Here is an 11,216-nt window from a genome sequence, read left to right as displayed (position 1 = left end):
ACCATTTGAAACTTCTGGACAGTCTTCAAAGGCAACCCCACGTAGAGAGTGTTGCAGTAGTCTATACGGGATTTAACCAGAGCATGGACTACTGTGGCCAAGTCAGACTTTCCAAGGTACGGGTGTAGCTGGCGCACAAGTTTTAATTGTGTGAATGCTCCCCTGGTCACCGCTGAAACCTGGGGTTCCAGGCTCAGTGATGAGTCCAAGATCACACCCAAGCTGCGAACCTGCGTCTTCAGGGGGAGTGTAACCCCATCCAACACAGGCTGTAACTCTACACCCTGTTCGACCTTGCGATTGACCAGGAGTACCTCTGTCTTGTCTGGATTCAATTTCAATCTGTTCGCCCTCATCCAGACTGTCACAGTGGCCATGCACCGACCGGTTCAGGACCTGAACAGCCTCCTTAGTAGCAGGTGGAAAGGAGTGACAGAGTTGGACATCATCCGCGTACAGATGACACCGTACCCTGAAACTCCGGATGATCTCCCCCAGCGGCTTCATGTAGATGTTAAACAATATAGGAGACAGTATTGAACAGGTGTCTCCCAATAACACCTTCTGAGAACAACCCTCTAGGAAGGACCGGAGCCATTGCAGAAAAGTACCTCCAAGGCCCATTCCCATGAGGCGTCCCAGAAGGAGACCGTGGTCGACGGTATCGAAGGCCGCTGAGAGCTCCAGCAGAACTAACAGGGACACATTGCTCATTTGTAATCGATAAACAAGTGTGTGTGTCATCATTGGGCTTGCTGGTGTATAGACAGAGAGTAACATTTAATATATATTCCTGGGGTTTCTTTTTTCTGCTTTTCTTTCTTTCCTGGATCCTGGGTTCAATCCTTCTTAATGTATTTGTTTTAAAGTTAAATATTCTCCCCTGTTTGTTTTGTTTCCCACCTCCTCCTCCTTCCACTAGGCCCGGCCCAGCCCCACCCTCGCGTGGCCTGCCAATCTGGGGGAGGGGAGGGACAGCCCGGCGGGAGGGAGAACTCGAGCCCGAGGCGTAATGGAGGAGCCCGTCACCGGCCCAGAGGGACAACCACGGTACTATGCCCGCTGAGGGAGAAGCCGAGCCAAGCCAATCACATCCTATCCAATAATAATAATAATAATAATAATAATAGGGCTCCAAGAATATCCTATAATATTTATACGATTCAGAATGTAATAGTATAAATCTTTGATCTCTGATTGTTTTTAAATTGTTTTAAATTGTGTTCGATTTTAGCCTGTTCTTGTAAGCCACTCCGAGCCCCAGGAGAGTGGCGGCATATAAGTTCGAATAATAAATAAATAAATAATATTGATAATATAATATTTAGAATGTAATATTGATATATATAATATAATCCTACAATAGAGGAGTTGTGGTCCCAGGAATATGATATAATATATACTATTATATTGATAATATAATACATACATTAGAGTTCCAGAGTAATATTTGAATGTAATATTTATAATATATTGACAATATTCCAGAGTAGTTATGGTCCCAGGGATATAATATAAATATAATATTGATAATATATCTACAATATAGTTATGGTCCCAGGTTGAGACTATTTATAATATAATAAAATATAAATATTTTAATATATACAATATGGCTATAGGTTTAGAATATTTATAATATAATATATAATAGTTGCATAGTAGTTATGCAAGTTATAGAATATTCATAATATAATATATTATTTACAATATTTTACATATATAGAGACAGAGAGTTGCATAGTTGTTATGGTTCCAGTTATAGAATATTCATAATATATTATTTTCTATCTATCATCTATACCTATAGTTGCACAGTAGTTATGCAAGTTATAGAATATTCATAATATAATATATTATTTAGAATATATATAAAATAAAGTTAATATATCACAAAATAAATATGGTATATTATATGTTTAGCATTATTATCGTATATTACATGTTATTATTATATCTGATTGTATTATCATATATTAGTAATCATATTTTATATATATATAATATACTGTAATGTATATATATATATAATAAAAATAATAGATATATAATATGAATATATAAAATAATATAAATATGGTATATTTCTTATATATTTCACATTATTATATTATATTATTACATGTTATTATATTATCATATATATATATATATAATATTTTGTAGTGTATATATATTATAATGTAAGTATTGTGTTAGCATTATTATATATTTAGCATTATTACAGTCTTTTATGTATATAATATACTTATATATATATATATATATATATATATATGAAATAAAAGTAGTATATAATACTATATATAATACAATAATATTTAAAATAATATAAATATGGTATATTTATTATATAGCTAGCATTATTATAGTATTTTATTATAGTCTATTATATATATTATAATGTAATTATATATAAATAAAATAATATAATGGTATATTTATTATTATATGTTTCGCATTATTATAGTATGTTAATATATCATTGCTATGTATTAACATACTATAATAATTAGAAACATAATATCATCTGATATTATTATACAGGGTTAGTCAAAATGCATAGGCCAATAAGCCATTGTAGTATGTTTTGTATGTGATAATGTAATAATAAAATATTTAATAATAATAAGAAAGTATTTAATAAGAATAAAATATAATACTAATAAAATATAATGATAACTGTAACAATAAAATGTAATAATAAACTATAATAATACATTATAATAAGAATAAAATATAATAATTATATATAAAATAATAAGTATAATAATATAGTATATGGTTATATCATTGTTATTCTAGTATATATTATTATAGTATGTTATGTTGTATATTACATAATCATTAAAATATTTAATAAGTATAATAATAATAATAAAATATTTAGTAATAAATATGATAATAAAATATAATAATAATAGTAATAATAATAATAATAATAATAATAATAATAATAATAATAATTGTTATTTTCTGGCTCTTCCTCCATTGCTTAGGTCCCTGGAGCTACCTCCTTCGGCTGTCCGTCAGGCTGCCACCCGCCTTTTTGAGTTGCAGGGCTATGGATTTGGCGCCTGCACAGAGCAGCTGCGCCCCCCACGAATCGTGCGCCTCGGGCTCATCCAGAACAAGATAGTCCTCCCCACGGACGCCCCTGTGGCCCAGCAGGTCATTCACATTCATGAGAAAGATATATCATAATTGTAATATAATCATTACATAAAATAATAATAGTAATTAATAATAGAATATTAAATAATCATAATATAATAAAAGTAATGATATAAAATAATAATAGTATTTAATAATAGAATAGTATTATATAATATTAAATATATAAGTAAAATATAACATATTAACATAATCATAAAATATATAATAATATAAAATAATAAAATGGTATTATGTAATGATCCTAAAATATATATAATGATAATTATATAAAATAATAATAGTATTAAATAATAATAGTCAAATAAGTCAAATATGTCATAGAATGATATAAAACAATTAACATTAATTCAATATATATAAGAATAATAATAAAAGTGTAAATATAAAAATAAAATCATAGTATATAATAATATGTGTTATATGATAAAAGTAAAATATATAATATAAATATAATAATGATATAAAATAATAATAGTATTTATTAATAGAATAGTATTATATAATCATAACAAATAAGTAAAATATAGAACTGTATAATAGCAAAACTAATAGCATATAATAATTGTAAAATATATTGTATAATAATGATATAAAATAATGTATTTAATAATAGCATTATATAATAATTGTAAAATATATTATAATTACATAATAAAAGTATTAAATAATAGAATGATATTACAAAATAATCATAAAATATATTGTATAATAATGATATAAAATAATGATATTCAATAATATCAGTCAAATATATTGTAGAATGATATTATATATATATATATATAAATAAACAATCGTAAGTGTAAATATAAAATAATAAAATCATAATAGTATGTAATAATATAGTATATAATATAGTAAAATGTAAAACTATATAACAATAATATTATAAATGTAAAATATATCATAGAATGATATAAAATAATAATCATATTTAATAATAGTATATATAGTATAATATATATAGCATATAATATATCATAATGATATCAAATAATTTACATTAATTCAATATACATATAAAAATAATAAAAGTGTAAATACAAAATACTAAATAAATTCATAATACTATGTAATAATATAAGAATTTTATATAGTAATTGTAATAATAATAATAATAATAATAATAATAATATGAAATAATTAACTGCCCTTGACTAACATGAATAATTAATAAGAATTGACAAATCCATGTATCCCAATGGGGGTCTGGCTAGGCCCCGTTGTTTCTAGGTAACTTCTTGTTCCTAGGCAACATTTCCTCGTTCTCTTCCTAAGGGTCAAAGTGCAGGGTTCAAAGGTCAGAGGGAGGTGTCTATTTTTAGACTGTCTGTTGACACACTTCAGAACTCCCATCTGCTTGTTTGCTTTCTTTTACGGCTGGAATAAAAAAAATACCTGCAGTTAGAATATAATGTAATATACCTGCAATATACCTGTAATGGAAATATAATAATATTATATTATTAAATACTATTAAATAATTATTATAGTATTATATGATAATGTAACATATATAATAATATAATAATGTATATATAATAAAAATAGACTGAAATAATAGTATATCATATTAAAAGTGGAAAGATAAAATAATAGTATTATATAATACCGTAATTTTATATATATATATATATATATATATATATATATATATATATATAGGCTTAAATAATACAAATAAATGTAATATTGTAATAATAAAATAATATGTAATAAAAATAGAAAGGAAGATAAAATCATAATGGTATATAATAGTATATAATAATGTGAAATATAGAATCATATAATAATATTATATAATAATGTGAAATACAGAATCATATATTAGTATATAATAATATGAAATATAGAATCACATAATAATAATATGATAGTATATAATATAATAATAAATATAAAATCATGATAGTATATAATACTATTATATAATGATGTGAAATATATAATCATAATAGTATATAATATTCTAATAACAAAAATAATATATGATAAAAGTATAAAGATAAAATCATAATAGTATATAATAGATTATATATTTCACATATAATAATGTGAAATATATAATCATATAATAGTATTATGTAACAATGTGAAATCTATAATCATCTAATAATAATAGATTCGTATATAATATAATAATAATACAAATAATATCTAAAAAAAGTAAAAATATAAAATCATAATCGTATATCATAGTATTATATGTTCGGAACCCCAGGTGGCGCAATAGGTTAAACCCTTGTGCCAACAGGACTGAAGACTGACAGATTGGAGGTTCGAATCTGGGGAGAGTGTGGATGAACTCCCTCTGTCAGCTCCAGCTCCCCATGCGGTGACATGAGAGAAGCCTCCCACAAGGATGGTAAAACATCAAAACATCCCCATGGCCAATTCTCTCACATCAGAAGCAACTTGCGGTTTCTCAAGTCGCTCCTGACATGAAACCTCCGTGTTATATAATGATGTAAAATATAGAATCATCTAATAACAATGTAACTGTATATAATAAAATAATAATAATAATATAATTATAATAATATTAAAAGTATCAATATAAAATAATATATAATAATATATAAAAATAAAAGTATCAATATAAAATAATATATAATAATCGTATATAATAATAGTATTTAATAATAAAATAATAGTATATAATAATAGTATATAACAGTGGTTTACAAACTCCACCAAAATTCAGTTATAGTATATAATATTATTATAAAATAATAGTATATTATAATAATGGTATAAAATAAAAGTATATTATTATTATTGTTATTATTATTATTATTATTATTATTATTGTATAATTGGCTTCTCTGGGGGGATGCCGGTGAGCACCATGGGTCTTTCAGGAGGCTGGCTGATGTCCTCGCTCTATGGACCAATGGGGTCTGCTCTCCCTGTCACTATCGTGCCGCTGTGGAAGGCCTGGTCTGTGTTTCCATCTTGCCAAGCAGCCAATATTTTTACCACCTGCCACTTTATCATATTTTTGGGGACCCTTGATTGGGTACACCTAGGCCATTAGCACTTTATGATATTGCTGCTATTATTAAAATATTTAGCTGCAAAGCCTTGGTCCCACTGTTACCACTTTATTTGATGAACTCGCCCATGGTTTATAACTTGCTACACAACTTGCCTTGCACTTTATAGACTTTAAAGACCTATCCATTCATGCTGCTTCCTAGCCCCCCACACTTAGCACTTATTTTTGCACTTGGTGTAGCTGGAAGGGGTTGGGGGAGGCTGGAGAGAACTGGAGATTGCAGGAAGGTGGGAGGGAAAGAATGGGGAAGGAAATCAACTACTGAGGAACATCCACCAAGTCTAATACATATGATCAGGCCATGGGTTGAAGGTGAGGGAGGAGAGCATACTGGGGGAGGGGGGAGTTCCAGTGGTCGAGAAGGCCCCATAGAGGTAATATCAGGGAGGGGGAGATATGGGAAAGGGAGATCCAAACAACCAATTCGTCCTAGAGATCGAGAGAGATTATTGATAGTCCCAAAACGGCCTCATGATACGGTAAAACTGAGTAGTCAGGAGGGCAGTCCCTGTAGATCAGTGATTCCCAACCTGTGGATCCCCAGATGTTTTGGCCTTCACCTCCCAGACATCCTAACAGCTGGTAAACTGGCTGGGATTTTTTGAAGTTTATTTATTTATGATATTTCTATCCTGCCTTTCTCAGCCCGAAGGCAACTCAAGGCAGCTACAGTTGTAGGCCAAAACACCGGGGACCCACAGGTTGAGAACCACTGCTCTAGATTAAGGGTGGTGCTGTTGAACATCAGGTCTGTAAATGGAAAAACAACCGTAATCCATGATTTAATTCTCAAAGAATATGCAGACCTGGCATGCATAAAAGAGGCATGGCTGGTTAAGGCTGGTTAAGGGTGTCAATTTCACCCAACTTTCCTGCCAAACTACTCCGTGCAGTATCAGGTGAGATCTGGAGGGCAGGGAGGCGGGGTTGCAGTGATCTATAGGGATTCATAAATATGTGAGAGGAGTTATAGGGAGGAGGGGGCAAGCTTGTTTTCTGCTGCCCTGGAGACTAGGATGCGGAACAATGGCTTCAAACTACAAGAAAGGAGATTCCATTTGAACATTAGGAAGAATTTCCTGACTGTGAGAGCTGTTCAGCGGTGGAACTCTCTGCCCCGGAGTGTGGTGGAGGCTCCTTCTTTGGAGGCGTTTCAACAGAGGCTGGATGCCATCTGTCAAAGGTGCTTTGAATGCAATTTTCTGCTTCTTGGCAGGGAGTTGGACTGGATGGCCCATGAGGTCTCTTCCAACTCTATGATTCTATGATTCCATCTCCATGACCAGGTGCCCTATCCCGCAGTCAACTTCATTTGAGTGTGTCCACCTGAGGGTAGGTGACTGGGACAGAATAGGGATTCTGCTAGTGTACTGACCACCTCGCTGCACTACAGTCTCCCTGCCTGAGGTAGCTGGAGTGATCTTAGGCCTGGCATTGGAGTCCCAACTGCTCATAGTTCTGTGGGACTTCAACGTCTTTGCGGAGACCACCCTGTCAGGAGCAGCTCAGGACTTCATGACCTCTATGGCAACCATGGGGCTGTCCCAACAAGTATCTGGCCTTACCCACAGCTGGGCACACACTAGACTTGGTTTTCTGCCAAGGATTGGAGGAAGATGGTGGTGTGGAGGAGCTGACCACCGCTGTGTTGCCATGGACCAATCATCCCCTGATCAGGTTTAGGCTTACTGTGCCCCCCAACCTCTGCATGGGTGGAGTACCAATTAGAATGGTCTGCCCCAGGAGGCTTATGGATCCAGATGCATTCCTGACGGCTCTTGGGGAATTTCCTGCCACCTTGGTAGGTGATCCTGTTGATGCTCTGGTCACTCTCTGGAATACGGAGATGACTAAGGCAATAGACACAATTGCTCCAGGATGTTCCCTCTCAAGTAGCAGAGCTAAACCATCTCCTTGGTTCTGTGAGAAGCCGGCAGCGATGAAGCAAATGAAGAGAGGTCCCGAGTGCATGTGGCACACCATGTGCAACAAATCAGATTGAACACAGCTATGTCTCTAAGTGCATATGCTGCGGCAATCGATGCTGCAAAAAAAATCTCTCTTTGCGGCCAATATCGCATCTGCAAAGAACCATCCAACGGAGTTGTTTCCCCTGATAAGAGGGTTGTTAAATCCTGTCCCACCAGACGGGTTTGGCAGGGTGGGTGAAGAAGATGGTTAATGTCTCCTTACAGGAAGGCAAGATTACAGCCAGCTTAAAAGAGGCTGTAATAAAATTGCTGTTGAAGAAAATATCACTGCACCCCACTCAACTGAACAACTTTTGGCCAGTTTTCAATCTCACCTTTTTGGGCAAAGTCTTGGAATGTGTGGTCACCTTGCAACTCCAGGTGTTCTTGCCTAGAGTTGCAGTCTGTCTTTAGGCCGGGTCATGGAATTGAAACAGCCTTAGTTGCCTTACTGGATGATCTGCATAGGAAACTGGACAGGGGGAATGTGTCCCTGTTGGTTCTCCTGGATCTTTCAGCAGCCTTCAAAACCATAAACCCCCTTAAGACACAGGTTCGCAGCTTGGGAGTTCTCCTGGACTCATTGCTGAGCATGAAACCCCAGATATCGGCAGTGGTCAGGGGAGCATTCACAACAATTAAAACTTGTGCGCCAGCTGCACCTATACCTTGGGAAGTCAGACTTGGCCATGGTGGTCCACTGTATGGTCATATCCCGAATAGATTACTGCAACGCGCTCTACGTGGGGTTGCCTTTGAAGACTGTTCGGAAGCTTCAAATGGTCCAACGGACTGCAGAAAGGTTGATCACCGGAGTGGTGTACAGGGAGCACACATCAGCTCCACTGGCTGCCAGTCTGCTACCGAGCACAAATAAAGTGCTGGCTTTAGCCTATAAAGCCCTAAACGGTTCCAGCCCAGTTTACCTGTTTGAACGTATCTCTTCCTAGGGACCATCTTGGAAATTAAGATTGTCTAGGAAGGCCCTGCTCTCAGTCCTGCCTATGTCGCAAGTGCAGTTAGCAGGGACGAGGGACAGGGTCCTCCTTAGTGACATTAAATCAGCCCCCTCCCTCCTAGCCTTCAGAGGGAAAGTAAAAACTTGGCTTTGGGATCAGGCTTTTGGGGAATAGTCCAGTGCAATCACAGCTTTGGAATATGTGCAATGCCTACAGAAAGTCTTTGGACTACGATTATGGATAGCATGATCTATATTTAACGTAATGTTTTTAATTTTTTAATGCTTAATATGTATTAATTTTAATTTAATTTTAATGTTACTGGAATTGTATGTGTTTTAAATATTGAATAATTGCCTATATGTAAGCCGCCTTGAGTTCCCTTCAGGGTAGAAAAAGGCAGGGTATAAATAAGATAAATAATATTTGTATTATGGTCTTCCAGGTCTCCTCCCTCCATGGGCGCATTGAGCAAATGGTGGAGGTGGCATCCCTCTGCGGTGTCAACATCATATGCTTCCAGGAGGCTTGGAGTGAGTCTTTCTCCCTCTTCCCTGACATCTGCGCTCTGCACAGGCTCAGAGAAGGCCTTGGTCCTTGTATTCATGGTAATGATGGTAATGAATGATTCCTTTCTTCCCGTCCCTAGCCATGCCCTTTGCCTTCTGCACCAGGGAAAGGCTGCCTTGGACCGAATTTGCAGAATCTGCCGAAGAAGGACCCACCACACGCTTCTGCCAGCAGGTACAGTCATTCAAAGAATAGTAAGAATAAGAATGAGAATAAATATTACAAGGATAAATATAATGATACATACATCACTATTTTTACTTGAATGTAATATTATAATAATAACTATAATGATAATATTGTAATAATAATAAATAGAATGATACATGCATCATTACTGTGGTGGCCATTTTGGATATTTCGATCATTTAGGGCGGCCATTTTGGGTGCTTCAGATACCCACTTTGGCCTTCTGATTGGATGGGGCGAGGAGATATAATGGCTGCCTCCACCACGCTTCTGTGCGAGAGGCCTCTCTCCTTGCCTGACCCCAAATGCCTGGAGTTAGAATCTCATACAGAGGGTGAGGAGGGAACAAAAGGGCCACCCAAGTGTGCCCTCCCCCCCCCCCCCGGACTCTTCGGCCAAGGGACACAAAATGGCAAAATGGCTGCCGTTGGTCTCCTGAGTGTGTTGGATGATGTTTGCAGTTGAGGAGGGAACAAAAGGGCCACCCAAGTGTGCCCCCCCCTGGCCTCTTTGGCCAAGGGACACAAAATGGCAAAATGGCCGCCGTTGGTCTCCTGAGTGTGTTGGGTGATGTTTGCAGTTGGCCAAGAAGTACAAGATGGTGGTGATCTCCCCAATACTGGAGCGGGATGAGGCCCATGGAGGGACCCTCTGGAACACAGCGGTGGTTCTGTCCTCCTCGGGAGCCATCTTGGGAAAGACCCGCAAGAACCACATCCCCAGGGTCGGGGACTTCAACGAGGTAGATATTAGAATATCTGCAATACATGCAATCATACATAGGTCATGGTGATTGCCTGAAAAGAATAATCATATAGAATCCTAACAACAATATAATATAATAATAATATGTACTACTACTACTACTAATAATAATAATAATAATAATAATATACTATATAATAATAATATAATAAGTATAAAAATCAATACAGCATTATGATTACCTGAAAATAATTTTAATATATAATAATCCCTATAATATAATATAATATAATATAATATAATATAATAATAAAGGCAGCATTATGGTTACCTAATAATTATAATATATAATAATTTAACTATAATGTAATAATATACAAGCAATATAGCATTATGATTACCTGAAAATAATTATATATAATAACAAGAAAATAATAATAATAATAATAATAATAATAATAATAATATAATAAAGACAGCATTATGTTTATAACTAGAATATAATAATAGTATATAACAATAAATACAGCATTATGGTTACCTGAAAATAATTATAACATATAATAATAATATAATATAATAATACAG

The 11,216-nt window shown here is 34.3% G+C and overlaps 1 protein-coding gene across 1 annotated transcript in view; it reads left to right on the top strand.

The window, feature by feature from the left end:
* The first annotated feature begins 943 nt into the window (after nucleotides 1–943).
* Nucleotides 944–11,216, top strand: part of UPB1 (beta-ureidopropionase 1) — a 28,067-nt gene continuing 17,794 nt past the window's right edge. Inside the window, exons 1-5 of the mRNA XM_060785235.2 lie at nucleotides 944–1,050; nucleotides 3,000–3,171; nucleotides 9,610–9,697; nucleotides 9,814–9,908; nucleotides 10,504–10,665. Coding sequence (XP_060641218.2) covers nucleotides 1,013–1,050; nucleotides 3,000–3,171; nucleotides 9,610–9,697; nucleotides 9,814–9,908; nucleotides 10,504–10,665 — 555 coding nt within the window. The 5' untranslated portion in view covers nucleotides 944–1,012. The remainder of the gene's footprint in view (nucleotides 1,051–2,999; nucleotides 3,172–9,609; nucleotides 9,698–9,813; nucleotides 9,909–10,503; nucleotides 10,666–11,216) is intronic.

Source organism: Anolis sagrei, chromosome X, assembly GCF_037176765.1.
Source record: "Anolis sagrei isolate rAnoSag1 chromosome X, rAnoSag1.mat, whole genome shotgun sequence".
NCBI lineage: Eukaryota > Metazoa > Chordata > Lepidosauria > Squamata > Dactyloidae > Anolis > Anolis sagrei.
The sequence above is the reverse complement of the archived record's forward strand: the minus strand, read 5'-3'. Positions and strand labels throughout refer to the sequence as shown.